The sequence below is a fragment of the Diabrotica undecimpunctata genome, chromosome 6 (assembly GCF_040954645.1).
Source record: "Diabrotica undecimpunctata isolate CICGRU chromosome 6, icDiaUnde3, whole genome shotgun sequence".
In the NCBI taxonomy this organism is placed as follows: domain Eukaryota; kingdom Metazoa; phylum Arthropoda; class Insecta; order Coleoptera; family Chrysomelidae; genus Diabrotica; species Diabrotica undecimpunctata.
Window position 1 is genome coordinate 105,761,856 of NC_092808.1, and position 26,273 is coordinate 105,788,128.

The 26,273-nt window shown below is 30.2% G+C and overlaps 3 protein-coding genes across 5 annotated transcripts in view; all 3 read left to right on the top strand.

Annotated features, from left to right (window-relative positions):
• The window catches only part of nolo (ADAMTS-like no long nerve cord), a 2,006,971-nt gene that overhangs the window by 1,649,268 nt on the left and 331,430 nt on the right, over positions 1-26,273 (top strand). The gene's annotated exons all lie outside the window — the stretch shown is intronic.
• On the top strand, positions 4,508-5,670 carry LOC140442775 (uncharacterized). Its single transcript, XM_072533748.1, has 2 exons — positions 4,508-4,635; positions 5,092-5,670. The coding sequence occupies exons 1-2, from the start codon at positions 4,624-4,626 to the stop codon at positions 5,539-5,541; spliced, it is 462 nt and encodes a 153-aa protein (XP_072389849.1). The 5' UTR covers positions 4,508-4,623; the 3' UTR covers positions 5,542-5,670.
• On the top strand, positions 17,405-18,742 carry LOC140442776 (uncharacterized). The gene is made up of 2 exons (XM_072533749.1): positions 17,405-17,540; positions 18,091-18,742. Exons 1-2 carry the CDS (start codon positions 17,529-17,531, stop codon positions 18,625-18,627), a joined length of 549 nt encoding a protein of 182 aa, XP_072389850.1. The 5' UTR covers positions 17,405-17,528; the 3' UTR covers positions 18,628-18,742.

The following is a 26,273-nucleotide window of genomic DNA, read 5'->3' on the forward strand; positions in this document are numbered from 1 at the left end:
TCTAAACTTTTCTGTTCTCTGCCAGGGACTAAGTACCTCTCCGCTTTTTGTATGAGATTATGGTTTTTTATAAACATTCAATTTTTGTTCAACCCTTTTTTTACTGCCCTACATTCAGAACCATACATCATAGCTAGTCTTCAGGCAGTCCTATACAACTTACCTTTTAGTTTTCTTTGTACCTTTTTTATCACATATCACTCAATTTGCCTCTTTCTTTTACCTTTAATTAAAATATTTTAGATAAAACGGTAATACCGATCCTAAAAGCCTAAAATTATCATCTTTTGGGAGTTCTTGTCTATCCAAGCCAACTACTCTATCTGGACTTGGAATACCATCCTTAACAGAATATTCTAAATATTTTGTTTCTATCCAAATTAATTTTAATCCTTTTTCTTCAAAGACCTGTCTCCACTACTCTAGTCTTTTCTACTAATACCAAGGAGCACCCCTTTAGGTTCAGTTGTTATAAATCCAGCACAAATGGAAATAAATATGGGCTTTACACGAAACCCTGATGAAGCCCTTTTTCACACAAAATTTGCCAGTTTCACCTGCAATCATTCTAACACTAATTGTTACTTGCTCATACATCACTCACATATTCAGCCGGCACTCCTTTCCTACTTAATCTCCGCCACTGTAGGTTTCTGATAACTTCATTATGTGCTTTCTCAAGATTAATAAATACTATGTGCAAGTCTATCTCTTTCACTCTAAATTTTGTTATGTAATCTTGTAAAACTTTCATCATCTAAGTCTGCCATAGTTTGTACTTTACTAAGTTTTCTATTTGAAGACTTCGTTTAGTTTTTTCCTGGATCACATTTGTCTGTTCTACCTTCCCTAAACAACAAAGGTCACGTAATAATACAAGAAAAAACTAAGTGCCAATTATATAAAAAACATAAACTGTTCAAAAACAAAACACATAGTGTTTAGCCGTTTAGCACATCAAGATGCACGATTATATGTTGATGGTCATATAATTCAAAGACTGTCCAGTTTTAATTATCTTGGTTCTCAAATTACTGAAGAACTAGATCCAGATCAAGAGATAAAACGTAGAATCGAGATAGCCCGCACGACATTTTTAAAAATGAAGTCATTCTTCTGTAATGATAACTTGCAAATTCAACTTTGAAAGCGCATGGTTAAATGCTACATTTAGTCAGTCCTCTTATACGGTGTCGAAGCATGGACATTAAAAATATCCACCATTAATCGTCTGGAGGCCTTTGAAATGTGGCTGTACAGACGTATACTAAAAATTCCATGGACGGCTATGCTGACAAATGTGGCAGTCCTTGAGAGAGCAAATGCTGCTCGCGAGCTGCTTGATAACATCAAATGTAGATAGATGGCCTATTTTGGACACGTAGTAAGGGGAGACCGATATAATATTCTTCAACTTATTATGATGGGTAAAATCGAAGGACGCAAAGGAATTGGTAGAAAGCAGGCCTCTTGGTTGAAGAATATCAGGGAGTGGATAGGAATGAGGAAAGCTAAGCAACTCTTTAGAATAGTTCAAGACAGAGACAGTTTCGCTATGTTAATCGCCAACGTCAAGGGGACTTGATATGGCACGTTAAGAAGAAGAAGCCAATTATATAAAACCTTAATAAGATAAGTTATTCACATAATATGTATCAGAAACATGCACACTTAATAAAAGTAAAGAATGCCAATAGGCCAATTCTGAAAAAAAAATCTTGAGCCACATATATAAACCAGTCACAGAAAATTGTATGTGGGGAAGATATACATTTTAACTATAAAGGGAATACCAGGATCTGGATATCATAACATTTACACAAATAGAACAACTTCAGTATAAGGAAAGTGTAGAACAGATGAAAGAAGATATATTCCTTTCCAAAATAAACAAATAACTCCAGTTGGAAATATATTAAAGGAAGAGTAGATATAAGGAACAAATAAAGCAAGATATGAAAATTTTAAAAATCAAAAACTGTAAGAGCAAAGTGTGAAATAGATCAGAATGGAGAAGTATTCTTAAACAGACTAAAACCAAAAAAGTGTTGTCAGAAAAATGATGATAAAAAGATAATAACTTAAAACCCTATAGTTATTTGGGTTAAAAGTTATTGATTTATGATAACTGTGAGATTTATTATAAGAAGGAGGTAAAAGTAACAAACTAGTAAATTTGCCCCATAAATCAGCACCTCCATACCAAATAAGCTTTAATGTAAAAAACCAATAATTACAATCTTAGGAGAAATATTATTTAAAAATGTATATTGAATGTTTTATAAAAAGGGATGAATGTTGTTGATTTTGCTAAGAGTAAGGTTTGTTACATGAGTCACGTGATAACAATTCACACAAGTCAAATGGAATAGGAATAATTATAAATGTAGTAGGCATAAAAAATGATTGAACTTTACCTTTCTTCTTGAATAAGAAAGCGTAATTCTTGTTGTTAGCATGCGATTCCTGAACGATTAAAGCCGTTGCTACCATGTCATTTTGATCTCGTTTCTTATATGTATTATACTTCCTGGACATATTTGTGAGATCTTTACTTGTTCATAGGGCAAGTCTTTCTAGTTTTGGTGTTTCCAATTTTCTTGAATCTTCTAAAATTCTGCTAGATGGCACCCCAGATATTAACTTCTCTACAACCATTTTTACTTGTGCGTTTGATAGATGCATGGTTTTTAATTCCTCTTTATGTCCATCATGTGTTTTCCAATAACTGACTAAAACTTGTCCTTGATCTCTCAGTTTGCAAATCAGCCTGGAGGGACACACTCCTTTAATTCTAATTGATCCACCAGATTTCTCTGTCCTAATTTTATAGTTGGGCTTATATCCTAAATATAGATTAGTCTAAGTTTTAATTATTTGAAGTAACAAAGTACTCGACCTACCATTGAAGTTACTTCTGTTACAATCGTAGTTTAATATCTTATACTCCTTTTTATGAACTGCCCTATATTTAGTATAACTTGTCTCAATTGTCTGCATGTCTTTTCATGTCTCATATTCTTGTTCACTAGAAAACTCAAAAGATATTAATTCAATACTTACCTGGTGGTTCTCCTTTAGATGTTTTCGTAAGTTCTCATGACTTTTTAAATTAGTTTCTTGTTCACATAAGGGACAAATAATGTAATTAATTTTCTTATTTGACACATCAATTTTATGTATTCTTTTGATATGACAATTTTGTAATTCCACATTTTTAAATATTTTGCTGCACAGATGGCAGGCTCCTGAGATAATTTCATAACTTGTTGAAGTAGATGGAATAGGGCTTGTTGAAGTAGATGGATAGACAGAATCCAGAATTGCTTGCTAAAACAAAGTCTTAGGTAATTAAATATGGTGTTCTAACGAACAGATTTTTAATACAATTTAACAGATTTTTTAAAATAAAAGAGAAAAATTAAAATTTAAATTTTTTGTGTGCTTGTTTATTGGCAAATTGGTATAAATCATAGATGTTTAAGCGCCAAACAGAGAAATACATAACCTGAAAATTTTTAAATAAGATTAAGATGCCGACCAATCCACAGTATAAACACTCCTTATGCTGTGATCAATCACAGCAAACATAGTTTGTAATGTTTAGTCTCTGCGATGCACCGCCTTTGGATTGAAACGGATCGGCGGTTTTCGGCAAATTTCGGTGCTGTCGGTCTTAGAGACCATAGGCTAGCAACGAAGGGTTGAGGGGGCCACGACTCACAAAGGGTTGTAGCGCCATTGGAAAAAGAAGAATTCATTTTTATGTGATAGTGATTAATAACAGGCTGATAGAGACAGGCTGATAGATAACGACAGCAATAGAATGTCATGGCTGCGCAACCTGAGAGAGTGGTACGGATGTACATCAAATGAACTTTTCAGAGCAGCCGTCTCAAAAGTCCGAATAGCTATGATGATTGCCGACCTCCGCCGCGGAGATGGCACTTGAAGAAGAAGAAGAAGAATAATAACAAAACCGCGAAAGTTTGATTTCACGGCCAAGGCTAATTATAATTTTTTTCGATGCCCCGATATTTATTAAAACACTGTTATAAGGACATTACAAACCTGTTCATGCAATCATAAATATAACAAATAACCCTATTTTTAGCGACCACTGTGGTTGTTGAATTGTTTTATAAACCCGTATTAAATTATTGCGTAAAATTTCACAAACAGCACAATTTACTTATATTTTATACTTTATGCCACAATAATTCAATTTGCATTGAATCGGTTATTAAATTTAAAATTTTAATGTTTTTTTATAAAAATATAACATTTTTAGCTAAAATTTATTACTAAAGAGTTACTAAAATCCTTTTCAACCTTGTATAAATAAGTTACCGTACATACAATTGATCGAAAACAGGTCGGTTTTGTTCCGTAGCCGAAACTCTTGACCTAAGATAATGATGCAATTTTGTACAAACTTAACGCCAATCTTTCAGTTTTTTGATTTTTTCACCATATCTAACTCTCCCTATGTGCATACATGCGGAAAGTGAATAACTGTTAGTGTCCTATTTGGGTGTGGACAAGGTTATCGGTCACTATATAAAATACGAAGTAATAGCAGATATTTGTATCACTTCTCCGGTATCAACACATTAAAACAACATGAACCCATTGGTAAGTATTTCATTTCAATATTACCTATTATGTTTTATATGTAGTAGTATATATGGAAAAATAATTTTCCCTTTTTACTTTTCGTGTTTTTGTTTTTTATTCTAATTCATTCACTTTAGTAAGCTTGTATAAATATAAAATATTTTTTCCAAAAATTTATTCGTGTTGTTATCGGAGAAAACATCTATAAAAGTTTAGTAACCATTCTTAAAACAATTTTTCTTAATACTTTCACTATACCACTATCTTTCTATTTACATTTTTATATCTACTTTTATTTAATTTACTTAAAATTTTGTAAACTTAACTAAGATTAAAATTTAATTATTTTTATATTTCTTTTTTGTTTTCATTTTCATTTTCATTTTATTAGTAAAGTAATTATTTTCTGTATTATTTTACATTGAATTAAATATACTAAATACAGGTGTTTAACAATTTTTTTTTATTTTTCAGTCTGTAGCTGTACTTTTTGTAGCAGTCGCTGCCGCCAGCGCTGGAGGTCTCCTTGGAGCCGGTCTCGTAGCCGACAAAGGAGCCATCGAAGGCGCCCTAGGAGGCCAATGGATTCCTGATGTCCCAGTTGCCGGACATGGTGCAGGTATCATCGGCCCCGGAGTAGTAGCAGGTGGACCAAGTGCCAGAGGTGCCCTCGAAGGTGCCCTTGGAGGACAATGGATCCCTGATGTACCAGTAGGCCACGGTGTCCCTGGTGTACTTGGTGCTCCCGGTCTCGTCGCCCCTGGTGTCCTCGGTGGTCCCCTTGGTCTCGGTCTCGGTCTCGGTCTTGGACCTGTAGGACCTCTCGGTCTCGGTCTTGGTCTTGGACATGGTTTAGCTGGATCAAGAGGAGCTTTGGAAGGTGCTTTGGGAGGTCAATGGATCCCTGATACCCACGGTCATTAAATAGTTTAGTGTTTATGTAGCTGACAGTACACCATTTTCTTTTTATTTTCTTTCTTTCTTTCTCTTCTTTTGTAAAATAATTTCTAAATTATCACCATTTATTACATCAATAAATGTCAGTTGCTTTTATTTATTTCTTTTATTTCAAGGTAAATAACAATGGTAAGATTATAAAAACATCTTCATGTACAACTACAAATTCCCAACAGGGACTTAAGTCGAACATGTCACACGATTTTGTGTTGCTTTGACTAAAATTATCTTAATCAAGGAAATTTTGTGTAAATTCTAAATTAAAAGAAAATTTTTAAACTTTAGTATATAAAAATTTTTAATACCTTGTACCACGATATAAATTTAATTTTCTTTATTTTTTATTTATTTAACTATTTTATTAAAATTAATGGTATGGAAATAAGTCTTCTACCATAATAGGCTTTTATTAAAATTGAAAAATGATTGTGCTACCGGATTCACTGTTTACAAACTTTTACAGCATCTTCAGGTCCCTTCGGAAACTAAGGATTTATGTAAAAAAATGTGTAAGTATATGAGAAAACAAACAATTATTAAAGTAGTACATAGGCCTTAATCAATAGTCAGTCATATAATGACTACAAATAGATAAAATAAAATAGAATAGAAATAAGTGTGTTTTTCAATTTTAATAACCTATTACTGATTGTGAGTAGAAGACATATTTCTTTAACATTTATGAGTATATATCTACACCAGCAACCATTTTATCATTTATTTTATTAAAATTTTAACAAAATTTTTGAAAATAAAACACTAATTGTAAAGTAAATCCATTATTTTTAGTATTTTGACCTTGGGACCGGAAATTTTAAAATGAAAACAAACTGAGATATAATAAAAAACATTTAAAGGATTTTTTTCTTGTTTGTGTTTTAAAGGATGTTTTTAATTAAAATTTAAGTTACATTTAAGTTAAATTCCAATTAAAAACATTTAACGGGTTTTTACCCAAATATTTAGTGGCTCAAAACTTGTACACTTAGACACACTGATGATGGTATATTGATTCCGAAAACGTTCTGTGATGTAGCCCGATTGGGCGTTTTAAAGAGAAAATTGACTTCTCCCAGATACCTACGGTATCAAAAATGTTGAGATCTTCTAGAACCCTTTCTAGACTACAAAGCCCATGGGACATTTGACCCAGCATGAATTACATATAAATGAATACTACAATATGTAATACCAACTTCATACTAACATAAGGGCCTTAGATTTTTCACCTCTGTCTCAGCCAAAATGTACGGCGTTGTAAAAAAATTAATCTACACACCGATTCAAAGCTTTGTATATAAATGCCAAATCATCATTCTGGCTTTACAACCCTGCATGGGTCCTAGCCTCCTCAAGAATTTCTATCCACCGCCTTCCTCCGCCAAACACGTATTCCCATATTTCTCATGTCTTCATTGATGTTATCAAGGAACCTTGTTCTGGGTCTTCCTCTTCTTCTCTGACCAATGGATCTATCAAGGAGCGTTTTTCTAGATGGGTCATTTTGTTCCATCCCCATTACATGCCCTATCCACCTCAGACGTCATATCTTAATGTTTTACGATATCAGGTTCCTATTTACAATAACATGTTTTCATTATTTTTTGTTAGAGTCCAGGTCTCTGAACCATATGTTGGTTCATTGACTGGGCGTATTATTGTTTTGTAGAGTTTTATTTTTTTATTTTTCAATATAATTGTGGATTTAAGGAGGAGATTGAACCCAAAATATCATCTGTTGGCCGTACAAATTCTGAGGTTTATCTTTGCAGTAGTAATATTTTCAGTGTTAGGGAGCGCTTCCAGCTATACAAATTCGTTCACTGCTTCAATGACGTCGTTTTCTATAACACAAGCGGTCGTAGGATTTGTGATTACTTGCTTATTTTTATATACAGTTTTGTTGGTGTTTATTATTCAACCCATTTTTGTAGCTGATTCTTTTAATGCTACATACACCTCTCGTACAGCGTTTTCCGTTCTCCTAACAATATTGCACTATACCTTGTCTTCATAGACAATAATAGACGTATAGTGACATGTCAGATATTAAATATCAGTATAAATCTTCTTCTTCTAAATGTGCCTATCTTCTAGAGATTTTGGCGACTATATTGACCCATCTTATTGTAGCAGTCAGTATTTATTATTACGCATGATATATTTTCTGTTTTTTATGGTGTTAAAAATTTCTTTGTCTTTTCTTAGCTTCTGGAGAATAGTTATGTTACTTGTGTGGCGTATATATAAGACCCTCAACATACGTCGGTAGCACCACATTTCAAATGCCTCTAATCGTTTTATGACATCTTATCAATCAAAAAATAGGATATAACAAATAAATCAAGATATAAAAAAATAATGCGAATAACAAAAGGGCACTAAACAGTATCTTCATTATTAATGAACATATAGCGACATTCTAGCGACATTACACATTTTAATTTATTAACTTAAAGAAGCCTCCTGATAAGCGACATAGCAAATGAAAGGGGGGAAAATATCAAATATATTAAGATAGAAAAAATCAATCATTAGACCTAAGTCTATGTGTTACTAATTGGCGAACACGATACTATAGCTTATTTGTAGGGCATAGTTTTGTGCGTCTTAAAACGTTTTATTTTGCATTTTTTTATTCATTCATAATATCAAAATAAATCTGCATAGAATATTTTTGGTGTAACAGAAAAAACCATTTTAGTAGAACATCATACGTTCTAGAATTCTAGTTGTAGTGTTGAAAATTACCTGTATCATTTTAATGTCCTTCGTAATATAGAGGTATAATAACTCATTTGATCACTGATATCAATCCCCTTCCTGGGTTTATTGTAGTCGAGGATACGTGATGACTTCACAACACTTTTGCGATTTTTTTAGCTAAAATAGATATAAATAGATTTATTTACTGACAAAAACTTGTAATTACATCTTACCAGTGTGTGTCAGTGCAGGATCGTGTTCCGGGATGATAGAAATCATTAAAACTGGTCGTTTATTTTAATTTATTGTTGCTTTATTTTAATTTCCCTCGTTTTCATGTTTTTCTTGAACATTTTTGAAACTCATCTTCTATTGCTCCTTAGTGTACTATAGTATTGAATTATATTAGAATTAGAATTGAATATATGTACAGAAATTACAATGCATACCAATTTTCAGCAATACGAATATTGGAATTAGAGTTGTCAGCAAATAAGATTCTACTCTTGTGTTTCTCTAGAGGTTCTATCAATATCATAATCACTGTTTCAGTGTAAGTAATATCAACCGATTTGTTCTTAAGCTTTCTGGTATAAATTCTTACATTATAAGTAGCACTTCCTGAGCACAATTATACCTACTTTCATTAAGCGATGCAGGGCGTATAAACAAAGATAAATTTAACAGATGATTGTTAAAGATGTTCCAAATGAGTCTACTTATTCCGATAAGTAACAGTATAATTATAACACTTTATTAATTTTTTTATTTTCTCAACTATTAGTGTTTATTGCATAGTATATAAATTATTTTTATCACTGAATACATAGTAAGTAAAAAAATAATCCGATTCATAAAATTAAAGAATATTTTATGCATACATGCAAGTAACAGTTCTTTAAGAATATTTAAAAACTAACCGAAATGTCCATCTTTATTTCGTTACTGCCGACGTCGTCGGAACTCATACAGGTTCGGACAGGATTTAAGCAGGTATTATATTTCGGTATTAAAATTTTGTAATTTGAATCGATTTGTGAGTATATTTTTAGTCATCTTGATGGTTAAAGGACAATAAATTATATTTATGCTGTTAATGTTGAATTAGCAATTATTTTTTGTGTGATTTAAAACTATTTAAGTATATATTTTTATTTGTATAACGACCCTATCTATACGTGATTGTGATTACTGTAACAATAACCACGTATTTCAATAACTGATATTGAAACCAAAAATGTCATCCACTGATTCTGCTGATGAATTGGTTGAAAATACATGGAGTCCTCCTTGAAAACGAAGTGAAAGAAGCCCTCTTAGCGTTGAAGTTAAAGAAATCATTTTAAATGTTTTTAAATGTGAAAGACAAGAAAATCCCGGGTTAGTGGTTGAAGATATTGTGAAAAAAGTGGCTGATAAAGTTGTAGTTTGTGATAGAAGTGTGTTTACGGTGATAAAGGAATACAAAACGAATCATCAATTCGCTGGACCAAAAGTATGTCTGACCCGGAAAAAGAAGTTTAACAAAATTGATGATTTTGACAAAAATGCCATTAGAAGACTGGTTCATAATTTTTTTATGAGCAACGAAATACCCACCGTTAATGAGGTTTTAAAGAAGGTGAACTATGACCCTGATTTGCCAAATTTTTCGAAAACCACATTTTACCGAATATTGAAAAACTTAATTTTCAATACAAACGTAGGGGAAAAAACGCTCTTTTACTAGATAGAGACGACATTGTGATGTGGCGAAGAGAATATCATCAAAAGATGAGAGCTTATAGACTTTACGTTTTGTTCTGATGACATATTTATAGTACCTACATATGCATTCCCCAAAATTTTCAGATTTAGATAATTTAACAGTGACGAGTCACGACTTAATAATTATATAATTATATATAATTATATATATATACATATATATATATATATATATATATATATATATATATATATATATATATATATATATATATTGTTATGATGTGTTTTTTGTTTGAATGATGAGCAATGAGTATTTTTAATAATATAATATATAGGGTTTTTATCGCGGTTCTCAAAGAATTAGCTTGTAAGTACTTTTTTAAATTATCTTTATTATAACTATTATGAAACACACATATATATCTAACCTAGCCAATGTAAATTTAAAATAAACTATCTTTAAATTGATATTCTTATAAAACTAATTAAATTCTATAGACAATGTAAAATTTAAACAAACTATCTTCAAAATTGAAATTGTTATGACACTAACTAAATTATATTAACAAAATTTTGTACCTTTCTTTCACTGAATGCCTAAATGAACTGTTTTCCTTCTAATCATCACTGAATGTCTTCGTACTTCGGTTATCCTTGTTTTTGTGAAATTACTTTTTCCAATTATCAGCTTCTACCAATTTAAGATATAGTTTTCTTCACCAGCATTTATACACCACCAAGCAAACCAGCAAACACCATTTATATTTATTCTTCCTTTCAATATACCAATATCCAATTATTATAAGTTGATTTATACTAATCTCCAATCATAATATAATTTTAATTCCTTCCAATGTCCATCCAATATTCTTCTAATATACTTTTATAATTATATTAAACAATTTGACTATTTGTAACTGATTCACTGACTCCAACTAACTTTCATATTTCTTACTAAACTTTTCTGACTGACTTCTTGAAAATTCTGAACAATTTACTTCACTAACTAAATGTGTCTACTAACTTTCATAATAAACTGGCCATCTTGAATCCAAATCACGGGTATTTATATCTTTTCGGATGTTCCAGAACCATCTGGTAAGAAATCATGTTCTATTTAGTTCTATTAAATACTTGTCTGAATTTTCTGGAGCAAACCATTTCGCAAACATGGCCATCTCCGGTGATCCAGAGAATTCCATTCTTTTCTATTAATAATTTTGTTTACATTTAGGCTTTTCAGATCAGAATATATAATTAAATTAGTAACTTAACATTCTAATTTAATAAACTACACATTTTAAACAACTATAACCCCACTTATATTCGTAAAATTCTTAAAATGACACTTGGAATGGAGGGTATAGTGTGTTGCCTAGTCACATGGCTCACTTAAATATATCTACAAAATCATAACTACTAAAATACAACTTTTTACAATTATTATATGCTAATTTCTTAAAATGCCCTCACATAAATAATTTTTATAAAATTCTCTAGTATATAACTTATTTAAAATAATCAAATACTTTTTTATATCTAATATTATGTAGTATATAACTTATAAATTATTTTCTATAAACCCCAATCGTCACAATATATATATATATATATATTATTTTAACATAATTGAGTAATGAGTATTTTTTTTGTTATTATTATTATGAAACTTTTTAGAATTGTACAAACAACTAAGTATAGTAAAAATTAACCATTGAAATAAGCCGAATTTTCAGACCAATTTTGGAAATACCAGGCACTGAATTTAATCTCATTATCAGAATAACACCGAAATAGTTTAACATTTTATAAGTATTTGTTTCTGTTCAAAATCTAATTCTGGATTTGCTCCTGAATCCCTTGTGAACATGACTATTTGCAAATTCGTTAGTTTCTTTAACAATTAGTTCTAATAGATGGTCTTAACAAAATATCTGAATATATCAATTGGTTTGATTGTGACTGACAGGTTGTCTATATTTATAATATCTGACTCCTGTAAGAGATCAAAATCGCTCGTGTTAACATGAATCTTTTCCCAATATCTTGCTTGCTGTTGCGGTCCTAGTTCCCGTATTTCTTCGTCTGATAAATGGTAATTATCATATTCAGAAGAGTCAGATGAACTATTATCGTATTTAAATTCATTATCTGAATCTGAACCTAAACCGGCAGACAAAAACTTCATATGTCTTATCTAATATTGAACTATTGCTATCGAAAAGGTCTAATACAAACAACGCTGCAATAGAAGTGGAAAAAGGAATTTGCATTTCCTTTTTCCACTTCTATTGCAACGTTTTCGTTCCTATTTCTGGATAAATTTGTGTGTTTTGTTCATCACTATTTTTGTAGCAAGATGCCAACGAATCCGGTTTAGAATAATTTACTTGCTGAGTGTTCGGTATTTCAAAAGTTTATTCAACTTTTTTATGTTTTTCAGTAAACACCGCAACATATTCCTCTTGTTCGATTAATCAATTTAATAACGATTCGCAATAAATTAGTACTTATTCTACTCAAGAATACACAACCACGATATAACTACAAACAATTAAAATTTTTAGGTTAGAATTTGCACGTGTACTTGTACATGTAGTCGGGTGTAGGTAACGTGGTAAACTAAAATGATTTTATTTCGCGATTGAAACCTTAAGCCTTTTTTTATAAGCAAACATTATTGACTATTTAAAAATTACATTTTTTTGCAGACACTGGATTGCAAAATTTTTTTGCAAAAGCTATTAAACTGACCCTAACTAAATTTCTTACGTATTTTAGTCATATTATAATTTTTTCCAAGTGGAATATGAAGGCTGCAGGTTATGTAAGGGTCAAAAAAATTTAAAGAAAAAACTCCGTTTTTGCACTTTTTTCCATATATTGTTATTTTTTAAAGAATAAACATTAAATTTTCTATTTGTAGGTAGTCAAATATTATGTCAAACTTTTATTTTCCGTAAGTTTTTTTTGTAGTAATATCACTCGATTTATAGGCGAAAATATGGGCGCAAAATTAAAAATTTTCGATTTTTTTCAAATTTTGTTAAAAAATTATTGTTTTCAAAAATTAAGCACAAAGTTGGTGACTAGCGCATATCGTAAGTATTGATACAAGGTACATCTTAAAGTTATTTCAGCAAAAAAATTAGTCCTATGGAAAATGTTCATTATGGTCTGCTTTTCGACAGATCACGCCTGGACTACCATATTAAATTTCTTAACTAAATTTAAAAATATAAATTTTCAAATTTGGCGTCAATTTATTTTGCTGCCGTTGACAAATTACGTAATATATATAATATTCTATAATTTAAATTGCTTTAAACTAAACAACCGAAAACTAGTTCAAGAAATCAAAGAATATAATAAATATATACTTTAGTGTCTTTCTGACACAAATTAAATTTGTGAAACTTAATATTTTGTGACAGTGTATCATTTTAGAATATCCTGATAAGGTAAATAAATTTTGTTAAAGCTCTATATTAAAAAAGAGTTTCGCTTCTCCTGCTCCTTACAGTTATTAATGACTACAACCTCAAAATAAAAAATTAGTTTATATAACGTGCCAGTCAATAACACCCAACTGCTTTATATATGAATATATATATATATATATATATATATATATATATATATATATATATATATATATATAAACTTCGGAAATCGTAAAACAAATTATGTTTTTTTTTACTTGGTGAGAAATTCTTCGAATAATTTAATTTTATCAGACACATTTATATTGACAATTCAGACATGTATTATACAAATAGACGACTTTAAAATGATATTGCCAATATTGAGTTGCATTCCTGAGACGGCTATATTTTAAGACAGTTCATTCGATTAAATAAAATCAGTTTAACTTGAGAATATTCTTAAAAAAAAAACATAGCATGTGATTCCTCTTTAAAAATATAACCACATGATATCATGACAGTTAAATTCTCATTTTAAAATTCTACAGCATACACAAGGAATAATACGAGAAAACAAACATACCATACATAAAAGGATTATCAGAAAAACTTAAAAATAGGAAATAAATTTAACATTTTAACAACATTCAAAACAACAAACACATTGAGATCTATTTTATCTAAGACTAAACTTAACAATGAACAAGAAATATAAAAGAATTTACAAAATACCAAAGTACCAAAATACCAAAATATTTACAAAATACCTTGTAAATGCGATCACTTTTATTTAGGTTAACCATCAAGGCCATTAGTTGTTGTAATAAGTCAACACCACTCTTATATTAATTTAAAATAGAGAATTTGATAGATCTCAAATATGTAAACACGCATGGGAAAATGAACATAGGGTTCAATGGTTGAAACGATTCAAGTATAGTCCTAAAAGAAACAAATTCCGTGGCAGAACACAGTAGGATCTGGTTACCCACATTAAAAGAGGAAGTTAATAAAAGGAAAATACCAGTATTAGTAAGTCAGTAACATATCGAGAATACACCATTTATGTTTTTTCAATAACAAACATATAAAATCAGAATTTGGTGTTTATTGACAGTAAACTAAATGTATGACCAAATACTTACCATGTAGTGTTTACCATGTACCATGTAGTTATAAAGTTTTTTTTTGATTTTTTTACTCATGATTTACTATGGAATCACTAACAGAAGAATTTTACTGTCATCATGTAATGTGATTATCTGATTAAAGACGAATCACATGCTATTACTTTTTCTGACGGATATTCTCAAGTGTAAGTTGATTTCATGTAATCAAACGAACTATCTTACAATAAAGTCGTCCCAGGAACGCAAATCAGCAATATTAGCAATATCCATTTTAAGGTCATCTACTTTAAAATATATGAAGAATTTTTCACCAAGTGACAAAAAACAAATTATCTTTAATTTATTAATGTTTGTATTTTGAGAACGATTTCCAACGAAGTAAAAATTGAAAAGTCAGTAAACTAGATTTTATTGTCCATTGACAAGTTTCTAAAATGTACAAGATTAGGAACAAAAAGTTATTGTAAAATATATAAAAAAAACTTACCAAAACGTAAAACGGGACACTGACAATAATGAATTGACAGAGGTAAAAATTGATATCTAATCTCTCATGGATACTGTCATTAATATATACTTATTTTTATGTGGGCGTATCGTTAGTGTTTTCGAAAAAGGTAAAGTGGAGATATGTTATAATTTTAAGAGTCTTTTATGGTGTTATATTTATTATTATTTAAATCAGATTGAAATATATTTTATTAAGGTTCTGTGTATCTTTTTTGTCATTGATTGCGTTGGTATTTCTTTTTACTTCTATTGATGCGTATATCTCTCTCTTCCTTTTGTTTTACTCAGTTTTTAAAATTTTGATGTTTTTGAAGTCCAATTTATGCTTCTTTTCAGTTTCATGTTTTGTAAGCGAAGTGATGCTGTTCTTGTCTTATTTGTAAAAACGAATTCTGGATTAAAGCAGTTGACTAGTTCCAATATAGACACCTTCACAGTTAATACATGGTATTTCGAAAACAACATGTGATTTTTTGAGTTTTGGAGTTTGTGTTTTTAGTTTAGTAAACTATTTATTTAAAAGTTTGTTGCATTTGTGAGTCACTATTATGCTATGTTTGACTAAAAAATTCATTAGTTGCTCGGATAAACTAGCAAGACTTAGACTTACAGACTTCTTATAGGAGAATGGATAATGAGATTTGTAGTTGAGATATTGTGAAGACCATGTTTCTTTTGTAAACCACAAGATTTTAACTGTGTTATTGACGCGATATAAGTTGATACCCAAAAAACATATTTTATTATTTTGTTTAATTTCTATAATAAATTAATTACTATTTAACTGGGAATAAGCCACAATTAAAGGTTAAAATACGTTTATTGACGTTTCAATTTCCACTTCGGAAATTGAAACGTCAATAAACGTATTTTAACCTTTAATTGTGGCTTATTCCCAGTTAAATAGTAATTAATTTAAAATGCCACAAGAAAATAGCTTCAGAACAATATTCTATAATAAACTTTAGTTTTGGATGGTAACTAGTCATCGATGTAGCGGTAGAAGAATGGTACATTAAAATCTTAATCACTCTTCAAGCAATTCTTTTAACTCTTCCAGAACCAGTTGAGCAATGTCACTAGAAACAATTGCACATCCATCCATTTGTTGGTACATTTCGTCCTTCTATAAAAAGTATGTTGAGCTTAATGTTAACTCTACAGATGATTGGAATTCTTGCAATGGAATGTTAGTGTACTCTTTTATCTCTGTCCACTTCTTTTTAATGATGTCAGTGACAAGTTTTATTGGGATGTTAGTGTATAGTGAAATGACATCTATAGATATAAATTTATAGTTATTTGACACGTGAATGTTTTTAATTTTAAAATTAAGGTCATTTGAATCGTTAATATAATAAGGATTTTTATTTCTGACATTAGAAATAATGTTTTTTAAGAACTTTGAAAGATCTCGAAGGGTGATTGAATGCAGGACACGATATGACGTAGAGGTACATTCTCCTTGTGTGTTTTGTGTAAACCATAAATTTTTGGTGGAATAGCGTTGTGTAGCTTAAGTGATTTTTCTGTATTTGAACATGACATAACCATTTTTGTCTCATCTGTCAATTAGATCATTATTTTTTTTTTGGAAAATATTGGTAGAATCATTTCTAAGTTTATGATATATGGTTTCGTCTTTAAAAGATCATTCATTTTATTGTCCTAATGATTAGATTCCATAGTAACGGTTTGGTTGGTTTTGTCAGATTTCAGTGCAACTACATTATGATTTTTTCTTAAGATTGCTTTCGTCTTTTAAATTTTTTTATATAATGCTTTATTTTGAAATGAATATTTATTTTTATTTTTAAAATTGGTTAAAATATTACAACACTTTGTTCTTATTTGATGTTGTGAATTTGCATTTAAATTAAAAATTGAATTTTTAATCGAGCATATTTTTTATCAGATACAGGAATTTCCTTTTTATGAACTTCGAAGTTGTCTCCTACACTTAAAGTCCCCTGTACGTTGTTAGGTATTTCGACATTAGTTAAATTTTCGACTTTTAGTATTATTTGATTTTAAAAGTAATTTCTTAATCTTTTTAGTGTTCCTATTTTTAGTTTTATTAAAAATATATTCACTTTGTTTTAAACACATATTCTTAAATCTATAAAAAATATCCGGTGGTAGTATATTAATTAAATTCGTTTCATATATATATACATATATATATATATATATATATATATATATATATATATATATATATATATATATATATATATGGAACTGGTCACTTGTTTACTCCAAACGTTGATTAAAAAAAACAGGATATTTGTTTTTTTTGGTTAATACCGTTGCTAATGTCGCTATCCTTCTTTAAGGCATAAGCTTTCATACAGAAAGTAAATAAATGATAATGTTCTATTTGGGTGTGGACAAGGTTATCAATAACTATATAAAATACGAGGTAATAGTTAATAATTGTATCACTTCTTAGATATCAACACATTAAAACAACATGAACTCATTGGTAAGTACACCATAAAATCTTATACGAGTTTATAAATCTTTTTCTCTTTTAATTGTTTAGTATCTACCACTATTCTAGTGAAGACATGAGTTAATAGTCAAACCAATAATTTAAGAATAAACAAATATTACTTGTTTTAAATTACTTCTATAACAAAAAATTATTATTAATATATAATATTAATAATTTTTTGTTATACAAGTAATTTGAAACAAGTAGTAATTTTTGTAAATGATTACATATATTTATTCATTTTTCTTCAATCAACAATACACTTCATGTCTCTAACAGTTTGTGCTGGGATTTTTATAAGAAAGTTTGTGTTATATGTTAAATTCCTCAAAGAAATTATGTTCTCTAGCAGTTTTTTTTATGGGGAGTTTAAGATTTCTTCTACTAATATTACTAAATATTTAACATTACCAAAGGACATATACAACAGTTTCTCCCCTTCTTTTGCATTTCTTGCACTGTGGGTGATTTAGCTCGAATTTAATTAGTTGTAATATGTAATAATTACCGTATAATTAAATTTCGATTTTGCTTTCAGTCTGTAGCTGTACTTTTCGTAGCTGTTGCTGCCGCCAGCGCTGGAGGACTCCTCGGCCACGGTATCGTAGCCAACAAAGGAGCCCTTGAAGGCGCACTAGGAGGCCAATGGATTCCTGATGTTCCAGTTGCCGGACACGGTGCAGCTATCGTCGCTCCTGGAGTATTAGGTGCTGGAGTAAGTGCCAGAGGTGCCATCGAAGGTGCTCTTGGAGGACAATGGATCCCTGATGTACCAGTAGCTCATGGTGCACCTGCAGCTGTCCTTGCTGCCCCCGCTGCTATCGCTGCCCGTGGTGTTCTCGGTGGTCCTCTTGGTCTTGGTCTTGGTCTTGGTCTTGGACCAGTAGGACATCTTGGTCTTGGAGCTGTAGGACCTCTTGGTCTTGGAGCTGTAGGACCTCTTGGTCTTGGAGCTGTAGGACCTCTTGGCCTTGGTCTTGGTCTTGGACATGGAATCGGACACGGAGTTTCAAGAGGAGCTTTGGAAGGTGCTTTGGGAGGTCAATGGATTCCTGATACCCACGGTCATCATTAAGTGTTCATGTAGCTAAGAGTGTACAATTTTCTTTTTCCCTTTCTTTTTCTTCTCTTTGTTAAAAAGTTTGTAAATTATTTTGAATGTTTTATTAATAAATCTCAAATATTTTTTACTTTTTGTTATTTTATTTGTCAATGGTAAAAACAATTGTACAAACAATTGTATTTATCATTTTACAGAACTGTACAAATGGCATTTGATTTTCCGTATTATGAAAAGGAGACAAAATGCTAATACAAAAGTTTTTAAATACACCTAAAATTGAAAATAGTACATGAGTCATCTAATATATGATGTCATCTATTGATTTATTCTCGAACGTATAAACAAAAATGCTTATACAGAAAGTTTTCTGGTGAAATTGACATATTTGATAAGTATTTTTTTTATTTATATATGGAGTATGTTTTGGAAAAAATATTAAAATACATACTTAATATTCCTAATTCATGCCTACCAAGTTTGGCAGACACTTTTGTTTAAGCAGGAAATAAATTACCGTATATGTAAATAATAGACAAATTTATTTTGCTAAGAATAATAATTTAAAACAGTCACTAAACGTTCAAAATGCTCGCAAAAGCTTACATCCTCACAATCTGTAAATCTATTAATTTATTTACTAGTCTAATAAGAGGAAAAACTTAAACCTATGTCTTAACTAGGAAGTCAACAGGCTACGTAAACGATAGGAGCTGACCTCACAATTTCAATAGATCTGGGGAAATTTTATTTAACTGTAAAGTAATTTATTTCTCGATTTAACAAATTTTTGCTACCAAACTTGGTATGTATGAATTATGAATAATAAGTTCTTTTAAAATCTGCACTAGTATACAGGGGGTCCCAATTAAATTAAATAAGTTGAGGGTATTTCCGGTGAAACCGGAAGTAGAATAGTAACAAAAGTATAGCGTCAGATGCGTTATACGTCATAAGATTAGGTTGGTTCCATACTTTATCCTAAGCTTGTATATTCCTTCCTTATTATTTTTTGATAATATTTATTTACAGGTATAATTGCAAAATATAAAGACTATATATATATATATATATATATATATATATATATATATATATATCCTCTAAAATAACAGCTGATCTGGTAGATGGAAAGGGGGGGTTGAGGTTAATTATTGGGTATACAGCTGATTGAAAGCCAAGTGTACTCTGTTTAACAGTTCATTATATTTTGACAAATTTCCTTGGCATCATCAGATGAGAGCTACAATTATTTAAAATATGGTAAAATACAATTTAGTAGTAGTTTGTTATTTATATCTTACTTGATTGAGGTTAACGACAGTCTGATTTTTTAATAACATCAAGTAATGGTTTGTGGATACAATGTGGGTTGCAGCTATATTCTACATGTAACATTATACAACTAAATGTAGAATGTAGAATATAGCTGCAACCCACATTGTATCCACAAACCATTACTTGATATTATTCAAGTCCCAATCACGCCTCAGAGGTCAACAGTTTAAACAAAAAAAAGAAAACTTTCTAACAAAAATAGAGTTTTTGAGTGCTGGAATAACCTTAATGATAACATTGTGTCTGCTCCCTCTACTAACTCGTGCAAAAACAGACTTGACCATTTTATATTATAGTTAAAATATTGTTTTTCTTTTGAACCAAAAATTGTAATTTTTTTATTTTTTTTTGAAATTTTGTAATTTACTAGTAGATTACTAATGAAATTTCTTTGGTTTTGGGCATAATAGGGACTTGTCCCTCTGCCCTTTAGTATATATAATAATAATAACTGTAGAATGTTAGTAAAGCACTAACGTAAAAAAACATGAACAACCACTATAAAAACAAGAAAGCTATAATACCTAGGCCATGTGATGAGTGAATCCAAATATGAAATTTTAAGACTCATAATACTGGAAGAAATTCTAGGAAGAAGATCTGTTAACCAGAGGCAGAATTCTTGGTTGAAGAAACTACTTGATTTTCATCAATAAAGATCAGTTGATTTGTTTAGAGTAATAAGTTTAAAAATGAAAATAGCCATTATGATTACCAATCTCCTTAGGAAGATGGCACTTTATGAAGAAGAATCTAGAGGTAAATAAGAAAATACATAACCCAGCTTTGATTTTAATCGAAGACATGTATTACGTTATGTGCGACAGTTTGTTAGTCAAGTTGGGAATGCCATAGCCAAATTTTAAATTGAGAGTTGCTTTGAGTCGATAATTGGAACATAAAGTAAATATGATCAAACCAATTAGTTCGAACAAATGTACCAAAGGTAAATTTCCAATAAAAGGTGCAAGAAAAGGTAATGGAACTAACTGACGACAAACAAGAAGTATGTTTCATTGCTAAATGATCTGTATATCCAATAGTTCTCTAAGCAATTGCTTGCTAACTGTAATGGTCATATTTTTGTCGACGAATGATATTGTATAATTCTGTTTTCGCGATTTTTTCTCGAATATAATCGCTAGACACAAAATCACAATTTGTTGAGTAAAATAACAAATTTAGCACCAAAGATCAAAGATATATATTTTCTTCTTCTTCTTTTACTTCTTCTTTCTCTTTATAAGCAATTCTGCTTGTTCATTGGCGGAATAATACCACTATGGTTGTTACTCCATCTTTTGCGCGATCGTCCGATACTTCTTTTACTGATTGGTGACTTATCTCTTACTATTTTCACGACAAGAGTCTTCTAGATTCTGCTTATGTGGTTATTCCATTTTTTTTTTTCTATTTTGTGTCCATTCATTTATACACCGTATGTTACATTTTCTTCTCATGTCTTCACTTCTCTTTCGTATCTCCTGTAATTACCCTAGCGTATTTCCTGTAATTATTCTCAGTACTCTCATCTCTGCTGTTTCCAGAAGCCTTTGCCGTTGTGGCTGTGTCGGGTCTTGTTTCTGAGGCATATGTCATTATTGGTCTTACACTGACTTTATTAATTCTTGATGTCATCTCAGTGTTAATGTGTCTGTTTTGCCATATAGTGTTATGAAGGTCTCCTGTCAGTCTATTTGCTTTTTGTACTCGATATCTTAATTTTTTGTCCAGGTCTTCATATCTGGATTATTTCCAATACTTGTTCAATTACTTATTTAATACTGATGCCATCAATTTCTATTTTACATCTGGTTGGTTCTTTACTGACTACTACTGTTAAGTTTTTTTAGATGAGATTGTCATATTAAATTATTTTGCTCTTATGTTAAATCTGTGGACCAGTCTTTTCAGACTATCTTCATCTTGGGCTATTGGGCTATCAATATTGCGTCAGAGAATTTTTATTTTTTTGTTTCCTATTCTGTATCCTTTTCCTTTGTTAACGCTTTTGATGATTTCATCCATGATTAAATTAGAGAGCATGGGGATCAGTGAGTCCCCTTGTCTTATTCCGCTGCCGAATTCGATAGGTTCTGTAATTTGTCCATCTATTTTGACTTCCATTTTGTTGTTTTGGTAGATGTTTTTGATAGTTTTTATAATATTTAGGGAAACTTCTCTATTATACTGAAGATGAATCTTACTCTGTCAAACACTTTCTTTAGGTCAATCAGACACAAATGCTGGTCTAGTATACTCTAGTAATTTCTCAGTTATTTGCTTTATAACGAATATTTCATCTGTACACAATCTTCCACTACGAATACCCTGTTGTTCATCTGCTAATCTAATCCTCTGATTTATTAGTACTTGTAAAATTTTAGTTGTAAGTTTTAAAGTAGTATTTAACAAGTTTATACCTCTGTAGTTTTATGCCTGTTTTTTTATCTCCTTTTTTGAATAGTAGAATTAGTTCACTCGTTCTCCATTTTTCCGGCATTTCATTTTGTTTTATAATTTTATTAATTCATGTTGTTAATTGTTCTGTCATTGCTCCTCCACAATATTTCAGTCGTTCATTTGGTATCCTGTCTTTACCTGCTGCTTTTCTGTTCTTCAGTTTTTCAAGTATTTTACGAACTTCCTGTATATTTATTTTATGTTCTTCATTTTGTGGTAATTTCTGGTGTTTCCGGTTCTAGGCTCTAGTTTTTTTAGTTAGTCAATCCACGTATTTTTTTCTATGTGTTTTGGTTCTATTAGTCCCTTTACCTTCATTCTTTGACTTATGAAGCGCCATATTTCCTTTTGCAGACCGTAAAAATCATGTTCCATTTCTTTCGAAAATCGTTCTGAGTGATCATTTTTAAGGATATAGATAACTTAAACTTAATAATTTAAGATCAAATGTCACAAAGGTGTCACAACCGAACACATGTGTTTGGTTTACTATTACATAATATACAACAACAATGGTTAACTAAGTCGTCATCATAATTAGAAATCATTTTAACCAACTCAAACTTTCTAACTTGAAGCGTTTGATGATTTGTAAACTAATAGGCAATTAGGCAATATAATAAACGCAACTATACTCAAAGGATAACTTAATGATAAGAAAGTTCTCATTTCGAGAATTCCGATGATATCATCCGACACGAAGAGTCAGAAAGTTCACTTTTGACAGAGGTGACGTTTTAAATGCAAGTTTCTGTGACAATTTCTTATAGTTTGTAATATCATTGTAATGGGGTTTCCACAAAGACCATTACAGTATTATAGTCTGAATATTTAAGTTATAATGTTTTACAATATCTCCATAGAATATTTTATATCGTCACATGTAATCTAACCCAAAACCTATTATATATATTCTGGATTTCCGATACTTCATATCAAATTTCATTAATATATTAATGAAATATACAACCCATTGTTTATTTAGCATAATTAAATACATATAATACACGTTTACACAAACGAATTATAAAATAATATTGAATTATATTATATTCATAACTAAAAATAATTAATTGTAAACTAGCAGCATATATTTCCACCATAAATGCAAATCGTAACTGGAATAGGAAATGCATTCGAAATGAATTATCTGAGACAAAGACCTGCATTGTAAGATTCAAGATTAACTACATGTACGCGTTGGCCTTCAACACTGAAGAAAGTAAAACGCCTTGTTAAAGCCGAACCAGATGGTCTTGTTAATAATTGGATTGCTTGTACTTTCTTGCGATATTTATTAAAGATATCAAAGATCGATAATTCTTAACAACATAGGTAGATAAAATAGTAAAATTACTATCAACAACAACTATAGAAAATTCAGATTTGATCTATCTTCCTATACATAACCCATTGAATCAAGTTATATTTCATTATTTTTAATTACATGCAATAGTACAATCATCGAGCAAAAAGACAAAAGAGGGAATCTAATCGTTATGAAAAGGAGACCAAAAAAGTGGCCTCTGATGGCGGACATATCCGGAAATGCGAATGCGCCAAATTTAAATTTCATGACACTTCACAATAATCATACAGTGTTGTAGGGGTTCTAATTTACCTATTTATTTATTTTATATTACATAATATTAATATTACATAATATAAATACATATTACACTTTTTTTAAGACTAGAACACAATAAAATTTTAATTAAATAATAACAATAATAGTCTAAAATGTGAAACAATTTCAATAGAAAATACAAATAATCTTTCATGTGACAGTTGGGACAAACGATAACATCAGCAATAACATAGCCAAACTAAATTTGATTTCTTAAACAAGGAAAGAGACTCCGTTTCCTTGTTTAATGTGGCCTCTCAAGATGGCACTTTCTGTCTAACAATATTTTTGCCCCCACTACCTTTACATTCCCTCTTTTGTCTTTTTGCTCAATGAGTACAATACAACATAATTAGAGGTTGATCAACTTTTCTGACAAAGTCCATTATATCTGTTATTATGGGAGATACCATAATATGATAATATTATGATCGAATATGATGAACAATAAGGTTTGAGAGTGTCGATCTAGCAACATAAATCAGCTGAAAGAGGAGTTAAAGAGGTTGTGAGTGACCATCAAAGAAGAATTTTTCTTGAAACTTGCTCAATCCATGCCCAAGAGATTCCAGCTTGTTATTGACTACAAGGGTGATATAACAAAGTATTAATTTGTAAAATTTAAATAACAATTATCCTGATTTATGTGTTTTATTCACTGTGTAAATATTTTTTGCTGACACTGTATTTAAATATCACCACTGAGTGGTGAAAGCATACATCTTGTATTTATGTTTTTCATCTGTTTATCCAGTATCCATAAACAATTTCTTTAAATTTTTTTATTCCTATATTGTCTATGCTTGTTAATATACCACACTGTCTATTTTTGTAAGAAAATTGTCTTCTTTTGTTTCTACTATATGTCTTTTAAAGTTTATGTATTTTCTCATATTTATCCTTGTTTGTTCATGTACTTTCATCTCCCTTTTATCATTTGGTGTGTCGTCCATGGTTTTGTTTCTAATGATTTTGGACTTTTCAGCTTGTCTTCAACTTTTATGAACATAATTGTTTAGTTATGTCCATAGTTTGTTAGAGTAATCTGGTTTTTATTGGGTTTCAATTTTGCTTTGTTTGAATTTTCGTCGTAGAAAAAAAATTTTTCAAATAAAAAATATAGCTGAGAAAATTTTAAACAAAAATGTTTATAAGCACTTTTTGTGTATAATAAACCGATCTCTCAGAAACAACGCTTGAAGCGACCGTCAATTTTCAATGTCAGTTACGTGCGCGAAATCAATTTTCAATAAAATTTTTCTCAGCTGGACGGTAAAAATTCAATATCGAATAAACTCATTTTTTCTAAAGGTTTTAAATAAATAAACGTGGCACAATTTTTGCCATTTTTTAAGATTCTCGTGAGATCAATAAAATTGATCACTTTCATTGACCATAGTAAAATTTCCATTTTTAGAGATTAGTCTTTAAAACCTATTACCTGAAATTACAATTTTGAGTTGTGGCAACAAATATAAGGCATTGATGGATTCGACCGTTACTTGATGGAAATTCATTTTATGTTACAATAAAAAAATGAAAACTTTGTTTTCAAAACTTCCACACAATTTATTTTAAACTCTATTTTTAAACTATCTCTTACTACAGCTGTTTAGGCTGATTGCCTTTCTCAAGTGATCTATTTTTGGCATGCATTTACACTTTATAGTCTCTAATGAAATAGTTTGAGGAGGGGAGAACTGTTTGTCTCAAGTTGGTCATTTAGAATTATATCGGTGTTTTTTAATTTGTTGATTTTCATAGATTCTAACAAAGATAGCTTAAGGCCTTTATTTGGAATATAAAGAATTTTAAATTCGTCATTAAAAGAATGATTATGATCTAGAAGGTGAAGTGCGTATGTAGAATCTGTTTTTATATTATTGAAAGCCCTTTTATGTTCTGCTATACGTTTGTTAAAAGTTCTACCAGTTTGACCGATGTAAGTTTTTGGAAAGTCGCCACATTTAAGTTTTGACACACCACTGTGTAAGTGTTTTTTTATTTTGGCTTGGGGATTTTTAAAATGCGAAAAGTGGCGCCCTCTATCAGTTACATCAAAGTATGTATCAAATTATAATTTCTCATATTCAGTAGTACCCAGTTATAAATTTTTATACATAAATATTTACATGAAAGTTATAGCGAAAAATAAAATTTTAATTTTGCACTTTAACACCCTGTATCTTTCTCAATATCAACATTTTATTAAAGCAATTTGGCTTATATCGTA